This window comes from Saccopteryx leptura, chromosome 6 (assembly GCF_036850995.1).
Source record: "Saccopteryx leptura isolate mSacLep1 chromosome 6, mSacLep1_pri_phased_curated, whole genome shotgun sequence".
Taxonomy (NCBI): Eukaryota; Metazoa; Chordata; class Mammalia; order Chiroptera; family Emballonuridae; genus Saccopteryx; species Saccopteryx leptura.
In genome coordinates, this window is record NC_089508.1 from 156,900,015 (window position 1) to 156,915,074 (window position 15,060).

Here is a 15,060-nt window from a genome sequence, read left to right on the forward strand (position 1 = left end):
TAGGTGGGTGGAGCCTGAGGCTGGGTCTTATACTCACCTTGTTGGCCATATTCCTTGATGAATGATGGGGTCATTCTGGGGCTGCTTCTACCCTTTCACCCATCTGCAGCTGTCTGGCCTGTGGCCCACAGCCACACTGAATCTCTAGCAGGGCCCCTGGTCAGCTCCTCTCTCACCTGGAGCTGGGCCTTTTCAGAGAAGGTTCTCTGCCTCCCACTTCCCTCCAGTCCCACATCCTTCTAGGTCTCCCCTGCCTCCTGCCCTCCACTAAGACCAGGGCCCCTTGGCCTTGGCAGATGTGTGAGGCTGGGGAAGGCACTCTGAGTCCAGATGTGATTGTGTTTATGTTTCCAAAGAGTGAGGGGTTGGAACTCTGGACTGGAGCTGTTGGGGGAGGGTGGTTGGGCTCCAGCCCCCTACCCCTGCCTTTCCTCCCGACATCCCTCTTCCTGCCTGTGTATCTGTCTCCGTCCCTCTCAGAACCCCACACTACAAGTCCTACAGCATCAGGCTGGGCTACCCTCCAGGAAGGACCCTTTCCACGCCTCATCTGAAGGTGAGAAGACCAGTGGAAAGATGCCTGGCTTTGGAATGAAAGACTATTGTCTGCGAGTGAGGTTGGCCCAGTTACATCATGTGGTAGAGACTCAGTTCCATCATCTGCGTAACAGGGACAACACTCCTGACCTCAGAAGCAGGGCTGACCTGGTTTGAGAATGTGTACACAGGACTCTCCAGCTATTAGCTCATGACTAAGCCTATGGATGTACCCTACTGGCAACGAGGGCTTGCCTGGGTCCAGCTCCAGGGCAGTGCCAATTCCTGTCAGGAGGTGATTCTAAAGCAGAATTACCAACCCCTCCCTCCTCCCTCACTGCAGCTGCAAACATTTTGTTTTGCCATTAGAAGTGATTTACTTAAGGAAAGCAGAATTTTACAGGCAGTTTACAGGCTGGTCTTGTTCAGTAGTTTCCAAAAGCTGGGGAAGTTGGAGGCAGCCGCCAATAAGTTGGGATGGAAGTGAGAAGTGAGTCCTGTGTGGTGGACACTTTCTCTGGCAAGCCACATGCCCCTGGGTAGGATATGGGTGGGGGAGAAGGAGGAGGGAGGCCCTGGCTAGACTCTGGCCCGTCCAGCACTCTCAGTCCTCCTGGAATAGCTGGGGAAGGGCTCCAAGGAGGGGATGCCCGGCCCACAGGAGAAAAACCCCAGACCTAAAGAGGCTCTCAGCGGTCCCATCCCAACGTTCTGGGCAGACAAGGGTCGTGCACACCCTAAGAGCCTGCAGGGTCATCGCAAACCCAGCCTAGAAAGAGCCTGCAAAGTCCGGTGGCTGGGTGTTGAGGGAGGCTGGGAGGAGGTCCGGGCACACAACAGCAAAGCTGAGCAGCCCAGCCGGTGAGCGCCAGGCAGCGTCCTCACGGAAGCAGGGCAGACAGTTCTAGAATGGTGGTGGGGTGAAGTGGGGTATGGATCCTGGCGGGGTCTGCAGTCACTCTCCCCTCCTACCCTCAGGGCCCTCGGTGCTGAAGTTCCCTTTCCACCCAACTCCCTCTTCAGCCGAAAGAAGCAGTCAGGGCTCGGCAGTGGTTAGCACGCTCGTACTATGGTTTTAATAGACGTACATGGACAAGTCGATATAGACAGATTTATAATTCTATACAGTCAGTCCGACATACACAGGGACGCTGTAAACAGGGGCGCGGGCCGGAGAGCGGGTGTGCAAAGTGGGCGCGGCGCAGGGCCCCGGCCGCGCCCCAAGCTCTCCCGGCTAGACTCTTGCACGGTGGGCGGTGAGGAGGGGGCTCTGCGCCGGGACCAGGGACCCACCTCAAAGCCCGGGAGCGGAGCAGAGGGGCCTGGACCTGCGACGAAGCTGGGGTGCTCGGAGACAAGCCCACCCCAATCCTCTTGCCGCGTCCACGCCGCCAGCTCCAGCTCCAGCTCCGTAGCCTTATCATGGTTTTCCCCGCCGCCAGGCTGGCGACGGCTCTTGGGGGCGCGACGGGGCCGTGTGCGGCTCCTCGGCGAGTCCCAGGTCCCGGGCTAGACACCGTTATCCCCAGCTCAACGCCCGCTCCAACTCGGATCCCGATCGAGCGAAGGTACGCTCGGCCGGGCCCAGCGAGAGGGGGCGTCTTGGTTCATACGGGACTGGAGCCGGGCACCCGGGGCCCGCGCCTCCAGTTCACAGGCGCGGCGACGCAGTCCGGATCCAGAGAGGCGGGAACGCGAGCTACCACGACGTCCTCTCCAGGCCGCCGGACCTCGGCGTCCGCCTCCCGCGCCGTGTCCCCTGCGCGGAGTGGCTCGCTGAGGCCCGAGGGAGCGCACGCACACCATCCGCGCCATCCCGAGGGAAATTGCAACTCATCCGTTTTATCGCGGCACTTCGCTCCGACGTCTTTTTGTTTTGTCTGGTTTTGTAGGGCAGAGTGGGATCCGGAAAAGCAAACACAAAACCAACGCGGAGGGGGGTGGGGGAGATGGGGGCTGCGCAGGCGCGAGGCCGGGCGCGGAGAGCGAGACCCCGCGTGCGTCCTCCGCCCCCGCGCCGCGCGACCCGCTTGGCTGGGCTGGGCGGTCAGCTGTTGTACTGGCAGGCGTTGAGGCCCGAGGCCGGGCCCTGCAGGCCACCGTAGCCGAAAGACGAGTGCTGCTTGGACTTGAGCCGCAGGCTAGCTAGGCTCGAGTTGCACGTGTCCCGGTAGACGCTGTAGGGCGAGGCGGGTGTGCCGTACGGGCAGGCGCCCGGGGACATAGCCGAGTTAAGCGAGGAGCCGGTGAGGTTGTTGATGTTGTTGAGGCCCGAGTTGGGCATGCCGGGCACGGCGCCCGGGCCCATGCTCGACGGCATGGTCATGGAGGAGATGGAGCTGGGTGCCGAGAACATGGACTGCGACGACAGCGGGCTCATGGAGTTGAAGAAGGTGAAGCTTTTGGTGGAGAGCGGCGCAGGCGCCAGGCTCTTCGCGGCCCAGTTGTTGTAGGAGTAGCCGGCGGCGTACACGTCCTCGTAGGGCTGCACCAAGCCGCTGAACTGCGGCACGTAGCCGCTCTTGCACAGGTCCAGCTGTTGGTTACGCTCGCGCTTCCGCCACTTGGCCCGCCGGTTCTTGAACCAGACCTGGAGGAAGGGGGCAGGACAAGGGTCAGGGCTGCAGTGGGCGGGAAGCCCCCCCCCCCCCCAAGTCCTCCGTTCTGCTGTCTTCTCTTCCAGTACCGTTTCTTTTCTTCGATATTTCCGCCCCCTGCCTTTTTTCTATAATGGTTGGTTTCCTGTCCCCAGGAAATTCTAGTCTTTCCCTTTTTCTGATCTTTAGCCTCTTCCCCAAATTAAATCCGTTTTCTTTTCCTAATATGGCCATTCTTTTGCTTTTTAAACAAATATTCGTTTTCCCCCCTTTCAGAATCAAGCCATCTCTGCTCTCTTCCCTCAAACGGGTCCCTATCTGTCACCTAAATAGCCCGTCTTTATTTTCTCCCTCAAATACTAAAAGTATTTTTCTTCCCTGAAATTTAGGATTTTTCTACTCCTCCCTCCACTCTTCAATCTGTTTTTCATTCCTTGCATGGTCTGTTTCCGTCTTTATTGGCAATATTTGATATTCTCATTTCTGTCCCAAATGTTTATTTTCGTTTGGCTCTACTATCTGAACGGCTTTCTTCCCTTTCAAACAGCCCATTTTCTTCGTTATCCCCTATTTTTATCATTTTGATTCTTCTCCAAATTAGTTTTTTCTCCTTTCCAAATATCCGACCTTCACTATTTCTCTTAATAGTTGATTCTTTATTTTTTCAAATACTTGATTCTGTTGTTTCTCCCTTAAATATTTTTCTTCTCTGCCGCCTAAGTATACACCAAATATGTTTCTCTGCAAATATTTAATTTCTTTTCACTTTTTACTAGTTTCTGTAATCTCCACTGTCTCTCACAAAATTTATTAAGAATCTTTCCTTTCCCCTCTCCTGGTCCTGGTGGACCCTCACCTACCTTTCCACCTCATACCCTCTGCCCTTCCCAGCTGTCCTCCAGCCCTGGCCCTAGTTTTCCCAGCTCTATTTGCCCGACCCCGCATCTCAGCCTTCTCCAGTCTCCAGCACCCACATTGCCTGATTCCACCCCCACCCCACCGCAAGCGCGGCAGGATTAGTGAGTTCAGGATTACTGAGTGCCTGTCTTCACTCTGTGTCCATTAGGCCGGCCAGCCTGACGAGGGAGGAGTGAAAGCTGGGGTTATAGCCGGGAGTCCGGGTGGGAGTTTGGCTTGGCTTGAGACGTGCTCCCAATATGATTAAATATTTGCACACTAGAAAAGAAATGGTTCTCTTGCTGCTCTGGCAGAAGAGCCTTGCTTTTACGGGGGACGAAAGTGTGTGAAGTAGGGTGCAGTCTGGTCTTGGTCAGAAACCTTCTGTCTCCAAAGGGACTCGACCTGATGGTCACTCATCCACCAGACTGCCTCCCGGACCCCCCACTTGACCCCAGCCCTACAGGAAAGGGAATTGGGGAAAGGGTCCAACTACTGACTGGCTGAATGGCTGGGGACTAGTCAGGTGACGAGTTTCAGAAAATTTGGAGAAGCTGGTACGGATGGGACCACCGTCCTGGAATTTTTGAGACCTCGAGCCTAGGCACCCCGTTCCAGGCCTCTCGCAGGCTACCAGGCAGGACCCGCCTTTCCCTTTCGTTTTTTGGGGAAGGCGCCAGCAACTCTGAGGTCGCCAGCAGTGGGGAACCCTCAGCGCTGTGTAAGGTGGTCCCATCTGAGTAGGCCGTGGGCCTTACAGGGCATGAAACGTTGCCTGGGGCGGAGACCTTTGGGCTGGGGCTGGGTAGAGCCGGAGGGTCAGGCAGAACGCTGGCGAGAGTGCTCTGGGACGGCAGCAGCCGTAGGCGCGAGCGGCCAGAGGGCTTGGCGGTAGCTGGGCGGACGTGGCCTAGGGTGGATTCTGCTACGGTGGAGGGAGGGAGCAGGTAGAAGTGGTGGGAAAGAATACAAGTCTGAGTGCGGGTCTAGGCTTTCTACGGCTGCAGAAAAGGCGGCCGGCAACCGCCTGCGCGCCCCCGGCTCACCCTCACGCGCGGCTCCGTGAGGTTGGTCCATACGGCGATCTCTTCCCGCATGCTCATGTCGGGGTAGCGGTTCCTTTGGAACGTGGCCTCGAGCTCTTGCAGCTGCTGGCTTGTGAAGTGTGTGCGTTGCCGCCGCTGCTTCTTCTTCTTGGCGGGATCTTCCGCACCTCCGCAGCCCGCGCCTCCGGCACCGCTGTCCTCGGGTCCCTTAGGTTCCCCGCTGCGCTCCTTCTCTGAAGCAGGCAGGATAGGGCGCTGGTCACCTCGGGCTTATGCCCCTTTGGACCCCATCCCGGCTCCATCGAAGAATCCGCCCTCAGTGCTGGCGGCCCTACCTCCCGCCAGGGGCCCTGGAATTATTCTCATTGGGAAGAGCCCGCAAGGGTGCCTAGTTGTCAGTAGTCACCTCCGGTTTGGGTGCTTGGAGAAGAGCCTCAGAGCCGAGTTGCAGACCCAGGCTCCTGGCAGGGCAGGGTTTGCTCTCCCAGCTTGGCTCAGGCTTGAGCCCTACTGCTAATGTTATTGATAAATACACACTTTTCAAGAGTTAGTCTAAATTTGAGGGAGGTCTCTGCTTTTCTGAACTAAGATCAATTTTTTTCTAGCCTGAAGCTATTGGTCAGTGGAGCATGATCTAGGCAGTGTGGCCTGCAGCCCCTCCACTTTCTCTTCCCCAGGGCTGTGGCAGAGTCCCTGTGGGCAGGTAGACAGCCCTGTTCTCAGCTTTAGCTCTAGGCCTCAAGTCCCAAGGCCCAGAAAATTTCTCCAGCTGCAGCCCAGACTGACGGACTCTGTCTAGGTGGCCTGGAGCTCTAGCCTCTCGTTTGGAGCTACACAAAATACATGCTGTCATAGAAACATAAAAAAAAAAAGAACTTAGAAGCAAAACACAGAAGCCCAAAAAAGTTCACAACTGTATGCCTAAATGCATAGAAAGGTCACAAACTCTTAAAAATAGTCAGGGAGGAACACAGAGCAGATGCAAAGAAACCAGAAACACACCCCTAAATAAATAGTGTTGTACGTATATGAACTCCAGGCAGACACAGGCATTTACTTCTCTGGGGTTTAAAAATCAATGCACTGTTGTAGATAGCTTTTTAACCCCTTCTCAATAATGCCCTTCTAGAAGTAATTTTTAAATCTCAGGGCAATACAACACTATAGTTAGATAACTTAAATTCCCAAAATAATACCGCTGTAAATGGGTTTTGAAAATCTACCCGAGAAACGCGCCATTTTGGATTGACTTTTAAAAATCTCCGGAAGAATAATGCATGTAGATATTTTAAATTCCAGAAAAATATACCTATTCTTTCTGTATCAAAAAATACTTAAAAATTTGTTTATCTTCATAGATTCGGTTTTAAAAAGCAACCTATATATATTTCTCTGGGTTTTAAAAATAAAGATCAAGCAAAGGCCATGCTTTAAAACCTTTGAAAAAAAAAGTACAGTCCAGCTTTTTTTTTTTTTTAAAGCCAAGCACACAGAACCTCTCAGAATAAGTCACTTAGGGATGCAAAACAGAAACAAATAGAGATTTAAAACGCGTAAAGAAACACTCGGCGGTGGATTAAAAAGTGAACGCGGGGAGCTTGGCGGAGGCGCCGAGTTAGGACGGTAAGCGTAGTAGCTGACAGGGGACCCAGGAGGTCCGGTCGGGCCGGGGATCAGCCGCCTCCCTGCTCTCACCGCCCACCCGGCCCGGTGGGGAGAAAAGCTTGAGTTCGAACAGAAAGGCAGCGCCGAGCGAGACGTGCCCCGAGCGGAGTCGGGGTCCTGGCTGGGCGGTCGGGCGGCTTCCTGCGCACGTGGGGCCGGGATTAGGGGGTCCTGTTTGAAGCCCGGCCGCACCCCTCGGCCCGTTCTCCCTAGCTGTCCTCAAGTCTGTTTCCATTTTCCTTCAGGTTGTCGCCCCTTTGCCCCGAGTTTGTTTTCTGACCTTTACCACCACCCCTTCTCTTTGGTATCCCTTTCTCAATCTGTCACCCACTGTCAGGCTGTCACCCCGTCTGTCTCCCTGGGCACTTTTCCCTCACCCGCCGCCACATTCCCTTCTCGACGTGCTCTTTTCCTTCGGTCAGAGCGGCCCCATGGCACCCAACTAGGCAAACCTATTTTTACCCCCCGTCCTAATTGCTCCTTATCAAGAGGGGCTGTCAGTCCGCCCCTCGGGTTGTATATTCACGCTTCTGCCGGCCTCATGGCGCGTGGGGGATGCATGGAAGTGCCTTCGTAAAGCACTAAATGTCCGCCTCATAAAGCGTGTAAAATTCCACGTTCACGGTCAGATGGAGAATGAGAAAAGGAAAGGTCCCAACGCGAGGCGCGGAGGCTAGGCCCCGCTCCTGCGCCCTGCACCGGGGTAGACTCCGTGTGCGCCTCGCGGGGAGCCACGCTTACCTGGCAGCTCGGTATCGGACGACTCGCTGGCGGAGTTCTCAAGTGGCTCGCGGGGATCGGTGGCGCGGGCCAAGTGGAAGGCAGGCCCCATGTCGTGCGGCGGTGGCTGCGGCGGCCGGAGCCCCTCCGGCAGCCGCTCCAGGCTCATGCCCCCCTTGAAGGCGTCCATGGAGGCGGGGACCGCGGCGGGCGCTCCAGGGGCCGGGGCCGGGGCTGGGCGCGCCCGGCCGCCCTGGCTGCGACCTGCAGGGACAAGAGCGCAGTGCCTAAGCGACCGCCCCTCAGGGCTGCCCGCGCCCGCAACGTTGCCGCGCCTGCCCCATGGACCGCCTGCGGCTGCGGGGCCAGGCGGGCGGCAGCAGCAGCGGTTTCTCGCGACCGGGTGCCCGGCTTCGCGCTCCGCTCCCGCCGCTCGGGCCTCAGCCGCCCGCCCGGCCCCGGCTCCCGATCCGGGGCCGGTTTCTAAGGCTCCGGACGGTGCCGGCAGAATCTAACTTAAAGCGACAACGCGCACCGCCAGGTTCCAGCAGTCCCTGCGCCAGGGGTGGTGGGTGGGGTGGGCCTGGGTGGGAGGGGGCTGGGGAGGAGGGAGCGAGCGAGCGAGCGAGGGAGCGCGGGCGGAATTCAGCCCCGAGCCGCCCGCGCCGCCGCCCTCCCTCACCGGCTTGCCCGCGCCCTCCTCCTCCCAGGCACCTTCCCGCCGCCTCCCCGTCCCCTCCCCCCACCCCCCCCGCGGCCTCGCCGCGCCTCTCCCTCCTTCCCCGGTGACACACCGAGCTCTCCTTCGGCCGCACAAAAGAAATGCGTCTGGCCTGCAAGTCCCGCGCGGCTCGTGCCCACCTCGATCCCCAAATGACTTGTTTCGTTCAGAATCAACTCCTGTTTGGGCTGAGAAGTCCCCAGCCCCCGGGGCGAGAACAGCTCAGGATGTGTGACTGTTCCCTGAGCAAGATCGTACCAAGCGGGCGCCTAAGAGCTAGCGAGCGCCAGGGCAGGGGCAGAGCCCAGGGCCTGTCCTGCCAGCCCCCAGAAGCGTCCTCGTCGAGGAGCCGACGGCCCCTCCTTCTTCGGCCTCTTCTCCTGGGACCTGAGCCCGGCTGAGTGACAGCAGCCTGTGCTCTAATGCGCCCCCGGATGCTGCCTCTTAATTAGCTTGGACCCTCTCCCCCAAGGCTGCTTCTTAGGCCCCCGCCTCTGCACCGCAGTCAATTTTCCGGGATTGGAATAGAACTGATGGCTTCTAATCAGATGAAACGTTTCTTTTGGCTCCAGGCCGCTGGCGAGTACAGCAGGAGACCCCGAGAGCCCCGCCAGGCCCTGCAGCCTCTACTGTAGGGCTCTCTCCCCTGGTTTTGCACCTTTAACCGTCTGGCCAAATCCACCAGGTCAGGGCCTTGGCAGTCACAGAATGGGTCTCTGCCCCCTTTAGAGTACGTTTCTAACCTCCTGGGGCCTCCACTTTGGCTTCCCAGAGCTGCAGGCACAGGCCTGACAGGCCAGGTGACTGCAGTTTCCCAACCCTGGGCCTGCAGCCCAGGAAGCCTACAGTGGAGCAGCTTCTCCTGCGCACAGGCAAAGACATTCCCTCTCCACCGCCAAGAATGGTCCCCTCCTTGAGTCCAACTTCTTCAGTGAAGTTTGTTGAAGGATTTTGCTCAACAATTGTTAACTGGCCCCTAGACCTCAGAGCCTTGAGTAAATAGGTGACAGCTGATGTGACAGGGTGCGACCCTGACCTGTTTTTCTGGCCACAGCTGGACCCTAGGCTGCCCTCTGCTCCTCACCTGCTGACCAGTTCCACCAGACAGGAGCAGCACTGGGTTGGACAGCAGCCTGGGGGAGAAACACCACCAGTGCATCCTCATGTTCTTCTGGGGTGGGGGTGTCTCTGCTTGGGAGTGAACATGCAGGCTGTCAGTGTCTGGGATGCGCTTTGGGCACTGCCCTCCCCATCAGAGTGCAGCCCCAGGCTGAGCTCCTTGGTGAGGGTTGCAAGGGCAAGGCAGGCGCAGAGTGGAACCAGACCTGCCACCCACTCCCTCGGTCTCACCCCAAGGCCCACAGCTCTGGGCCCTGGGAGAAGGGCCTGGCCCACTCTTATGGGGTGCTTGTGAGCACAGGGGGCAAGGTCTGAGCTGAGGCCATATGCATCTAGGAGTTGGGGTTGGAAAGTCTTAGCTATTACTGCCCTTTCTTCCCAAAGGGAAGTTTCTTTAAGTTGAGACACCGGGGATGAAAGCAAACTTGGTGTGTGTGTATGTGGGGAGGGGGTAGGAAGGGGACACGGTGAGGTATGGTTGCCTAGCATTTGCCACATTTGCTCTAAGCCCCATCTTTTACTACAGTTCTTGGCCTCCTTTCAAGGAGGTATCCAGGTGATGCAGCATACCAGGGAGTGCCCATTCACCTACTACCTTGTAGCTGCTTTTATGCTCAGAGTACAACATGCTACCCAGGGCACGGGAGCATGTATGCATACATATGTACTGCATACCCACACAGGTGTGCTGTAAACAGACACACATACTCACTGAATCCACACACAGGAGTGCCGAGTACAGCCAGTCACATATGTGTACACACAGCCAGGCCTCTGGATCATGAGGATCACAGCTTTTCCATTCCCCAGAGGGTCTGAAGGGTCAGGCCTTCCATGGGTGGATACTGTTTTGTGCCTCTGCAGCTTTAGTTATCCAGTCAGATGGGCTTGCACCACTCATTGTTGATGGATTTAATGTAGTTATTGAGCACCTGCTGTGTGCCCCTCTGGACTCAAGCTTCTGGCAGGACTCTAAGCAGTCACAATACTCTATATTTGGAAATATTGATGCCTGCTTTGTGGATGGAAAGGCCCTGAGACTACTGTGGTGATGCTCCATATCTCCAGGGCCGTGAGCCCCAGAGAGGGGCTGAGACTCTTGGGGACTGCCCTGGGGAGTCCACTCTGCTGGACTCAGGCAGCGCTGAATGAGCAGGGGCCCCTGGCTGAGAAGGGACTTGGATGCTCCCTCTCTTTTTCCCCAGCCACACCCTCTGCTGGCCACTATCCCAGGCAGGGTAGGGACTTCTTGCACTCTCACAAATCACACACACACACACACACACACCAGGAGGTAGCTCTCTTTCAGGAGTAAGAGAAGGGGTCCAGTGTTCCCCTAGCTTTGTTGTGTGATCTTGGGCAAGGTTTGACCTGCACTGTGCCTCAGTCCCATTTGACATAGGACACAGCAATCCCTGCCTGCTGCTTCAGCCTCCAGCTCACTTGACAATGGGACATGGGGGGAGGAGAGGAAGGGACTTACTGGAGATGAAACCATGTGTCCTAGTCTCTATCCCTCCAGGCCACACAGAGCTAGCAATGACTTTGTAACTTTCAGGAAAGTTGGGGCTTAGAGCCCTAGCTGGGCTGAGCAGAGAGGAGCCTGGGCTGCGGTGGTGGTTGAAGTAGTCGCTATAGGGACCCTTCCTGAGGCTGGGCTCACTCAAAACAGACTCTGCGCCCAAGATGGTTTAGAAATTCTATTTGGGAAGGGTGGTTGGAGGGTCCTCATGGAGGTTATCCTTCCACCCACTCTTGGGGGCACCTTGTCCTAATCTTCAAATAAGAATCAAGGGATTTTAGGGAAAGAGAAGGAATGTGCCACAGCTTGCCCCCAGGGCCATCCATGACTCTCTGGGACATTCCAGCCCTAAGCCTCTTAGGCCTCGAAGAAGTTCAAACTAGAAAACCCAGTTTTGGGAGTGCAGCCGGGACCACCTACTGCCATCCGCTTGGTCCTAGACCCCCTCCTCAATAAAAAAGCTTTTATTTCTTTGAATGCAAACAATTACTGGCTGGGGGGTGGGGAAGAGATATTCAGGTAGGTACTGGGAACAAACAATGCCATTGGATTCTTTAGGCTTCAGAGGACCCCAGCCAGAAGTTTTCTGTCCACTGGGGTTCTGCAGCCTGCCCTGGTGGGGAGAGAGCTGGGATGTATTCGAGCAGGATGGCTAGGTGGGGTGCCAATGGGACCATGGTCAGAACTCTCTGTCTGCAGCTGGTGAGGGCCCATCGATCTGATCTCCCTGCTCTGGCTCACTGGAGTCCACTGGTTGCTATTCGATTCCTGAGAACCGCTGAGCCTAGCAGAAGAGAAGGCTAAGAAAGTGACAGTAGCTGGTCACACAGCTCGGGAGCAGAAGGTCCGCTTTTGCAGTATTACACTCTCCTCTTCCCAGTAGCAGCTTTGCTGAGAGAAGGGGCACTCTGAGCCAAGTTGAAAGGTGAGCAAATGCCACCTCTATGTCCCAGTGTCCGGGCAGCCTGGTCTCACTGTCCCAGTCCACCTCTTTCTTTACCCAGTAGAGATCAGGAGTCCCACAGCAGTCTGAAAGAAGGTCAGGGAGCCAGCAAGTCCCCTTCTGTGCTGCCCCTGCTGCCTGTAGCCTTTGTCGTTCTGTAGACTTGTACCCTTCACCAAGTGGACAGCAACCTGGGATTGCATTCCGCTGGTGCTGGTGGCTGTCAGAGCACACTGGGATGCCAAGAGAATACCAGCCTTACTTTCTCAGAAAAGTGGACTTAAATATTTTTTAGATTAAGGGAATCCCTAAATAGGGAAACCTTGGAACCAGGATTCCAGCCTGGGTTCCCATTTCTGAGATGCCGGCTGCGGTGCTCTCGCTTTAGCACTGCCGAATCCGTTCAGATTCAGGAAGCTGGTCAATTTTAGAATTCCAGACCCGGGTCTAGAGAAGCGGCTGTGTGCTCGGGAACCCTGCATCAACAACTACAACCTGAAGAAGCCGCGGGAGTGTCTTTATTGGATTTTGCAAAGAGCATTTGGGGTTTCTCTTAGGGTAAGGTAATGCCCGACCTGTGCCAGCGACACCGGTCGCGGGGTTGAGGGCGCCTCGCAGCACTGCGGCGGGACATCGGGGTCCACGGCGGATAGCGCAGGGGCTGTGGCCCATGGTTGTGGCTTTTCTGTGGCGTGGCTGCCCGAACGAACAAGGGAACGAATGAAGCAGTTTCGTTTAAGAAAAATACCCTTTTGACACGAAGCTAAGGCCGAAGTCCCCCGGCCTGCCGAGGGGCCATCGCATCCGTTCGTGCTGGGGCCCCCTTTCCCGTGCGCGACGGGAGGCCCTCTCGCCAGCCCTTTCTCCCAAAGGTCCCCAGAGGCTCGTGCCACCACGAGCGGCTGCGAAAGGCGTCCAGGGCTGTGCCCTTCGCAGGGCTGGGGCCCGCGCTCTCGAAGCTGTTGTACTCTTGGGGTGCCCGGGGCCCAAGCGTGAGGTTGGCCCACGGGTTAGCTGAAGTAGCACCCGGCGACGGCAGCTGCGACCGTGCGCTGGGCGCAGGAATGAGCTTCTCGCGCTGCGCCGATGGCGCCTGGCCTTCCGCGCGATGCGCTTAGTACCGCACCACCGGCTGGACCCCATGTAAGCCCCGAGCAAACTGCGCGGAACCCGGCCACCACCCTCCTGAGCGCCAACACCGCGGAGACCCAACATCCCAGAGACTCTTACCCCACCCGGGCTGCGCTGTGTGTGCGGCTCGTGGGCTTCTGGGTTCTCTCGCCACTGACTTCGGCTTAGGTTTCAACTCTGGCCGGGGCCTCGGCTCCAGCTGCGTCTCCAGCTCCGCGTGCAGTTTCACCCCCGCTGGTTCGCTGCATCCCCGCGTGCAAGGTCCGGGCTGCTTCGGCAAGGCCTGCTCCTCCCGCCGCCGCCCCGTCGCCCGCGGGGAAGGCGGGGACACCGGCCGGGGAGGCGGGAAGGGGGGAGGGGAAGCGAGGCACTCGCCTGGACTAGCAGGGTGGGGGCAGCGCAGTCCCGCCAGCTAGGGGTCCAGGCCTCCCTCAGGGCTCAGGCAGGGGTCCGCTCGGCTGGCGGCCAGGGCCTGAGGCTGGCGAGCGCGTTCTGGGACTGCGCGCACGGAGGAGGGGCCCGGCTGCATGCGGACGAAGCTGAGGCGGGTCCGGCCTGGCCCGGTGCACTTTCTCTCCTTTGGGCTCAGTATCCCACCTGGCGCCTGAGGGTCCCAGTCCGATCTCTGTTTAGTCGGGGTCTGGTCAGAATTTCCTTGGGTACTGCCAGGTGACAGTCAAGAGATTCGACCTTTCCCACTTTCCGCTCAGCTTGCGGGAGGGAGCTGGTCTTGCATGTTGGCAAGGAGAGGCCATCGCGCAGAGCTTGGCAACCAAGAAGGTTTGAGGACAGACCCCAGGGCTGGTGGTGGTGGTGGTGGTGGTGGTGTGTGTGTGTTATTGGGGAGTGGCAACCACTCGACCTGCTTCGCTTGGAGAATCCCTTTCCCTGCCCCCCCATCCTCCTTTCAGAGGCTGGGCTGATGAGGAAAGAGGAGACCAATGCACTAGAGGACAGATGCCTCTGTGGCCCCTGGTCCAGCCTCTCCTTCCAGCAGCCACCCTTCTTGGCCCTGGCATAGGGAAGATGTGATCCATGTGGCCCTATTGGCCTGTCCTTGGCTGGTGGCCACTGGGAGATGGGCAAGACTTAGGGGGGGTGCCCACCCGCAGATGACTATTCTTCAATGTTGCCCATGGCCAGGAAACGGAGGCTTGAAGCCTTGTGGGGGAAACCAAGTGGCCAAATGGGTTCCTGCTTCCCGCAAGTGGCCATTCTGAGTTTGCTGCTGCTGGGCACATGGGATGAGGCTCGAGTCCAGTGGGTCAGTCCATTAGGGTCACAGGAGCAGGGGGCCTGTGCACTGGCCGCCACAGGGCTCTGGGGCTGCAGCTTTGGCTCAAGGTGCCGGGAGATGGCAGTGCGGTGGCCCGGCATCAATGTTTCATGAGGTGCTGTCACTGGCGGCGCCTCCCTGCCTGTTTCTCCCTGACAGCTGCTGCAGGAGAGGCCACAGCCCAGTGCTGGACCAGGCCCCTGGCTCACCCGCAGCTCCCGGGCCAGTGGAGACTCGGGACCCCCTCTGAACACCCAAATTTAGAAGTGGGCCTGACCCAAGCCAGTAGACGCTACTGTGCTCAGGCCCTAAGAGGAGGCTCTTGGACTCCAGTCCTGATGTCCTGATGTTGGGGGATTCCAAAGCTTCTCCTCTAATCTCAACAATAGCAAGAACACCTCTCAGGTGGATGGGTGTGGCTTGGTGCACAAAGCATCAGAAGGGTTAAGAACCCAGTTCCTGAGTCCTGCAACTTCAGACCTGGACCTGGGGCTGCTGGCAGAAATGTGGGCTGTGGTCTTGGACATTGCACTTCTGGAATTCTATCCTCTGCTTCTCCTGTTGCCACAAGGGCTGTTTTATGTGTGAAACAGGTCTGTTGGTGGGGCTGGCCCTGAGGGCTGCTAAGCTGAGTTGCTTCTGACCTTGTCTTGGGCAGCCTTCCCCCACACCCCAGGTGCTCAGGCCTCTTCTGGCATAAAAACAACTGCTGGGCCCTTACTATGTTGCCCCCCCCCCCCCCCCCCCCCCCCCCGGGCAGAAGCCTAGCTAGAATGCCTTTCACTCTGGCGTTTATGTTAGGAAATTGCACCTTCCTATCCCTGCACACCAGCAATTTTCCTGGTTTTGTTCCAAATGGTGACTGGGTATGTGTGGATGAGTCTCC

The 15,060-nt window shown here is 57.6% G+C and overlaps 1 protein-coding gene across 2 annotated transcripts; it reads right to left on the minus strand.

Moving 5' to 3' along the window:
* Positions 1–1,598: 1,598 nt before the first annotated feature.
* On the minus strand, positions 1,599–13,635 carry PITX1 (paired like homeodomain 1). 2 transcript variants are annotated; one of them, XM_066341931.1, is made up of 5 exons: positions 12,998–13,635; positions 9,268–9,374; positions 7,484–7,726; positions 5,078–5,310; positions 1,599–3,127 (listed from the first exon to the last, which is right to left on the minus strand). In XM_066341931.1, exons 3-5 carry the CDS (start codon positions 7,650–7,652, stop codon positions 2,585–2,587), a joined length of 945 nt encoding a protein of 314 aa, XP_066198028.1. In that variant the 5' UTR covers positions 7,653–7,726; positions 9,268–9,374; positions 12,998–13,635; the 3' UTR covers positions 1,599–2,584. The 2 variants fall into 2 exon arrangements, with proteins under 2 accessions (XP_066198028.1, XP_066198027.1); XM_066341930.1 differs by lacking the exon at positions 9,268–9,374 and having other exon boundaries at positions 12,998–13,634.
* Positions 13,636–15,060: the final 1,425 nt, after the last annotated feature.

Coding starts and splice junctions, on each gene's coding strand:
- PITX1 (XM_066341931.1), bottom strand. CDS start 7,652: ATGGACGCCTTCAAGGGGGGCATGAGCCTGGAGCGGCTGCCGGAGGGG. Junction 5,311..7,483: donor GTCCGATACCGAGCTGCCAG/GTAAGCGTGGCT, acceptor TGCCTGCTTCAG/AGAAGGAGCGCAGCGGGGAA. Junction 3,128..5,077: donor TCACGGAGCCGCGCGTGAGG/GTGAGCCGGGGG, acceptor CCCTTCCTCCAG/GTCTGGTTCAAGAACCGGCG.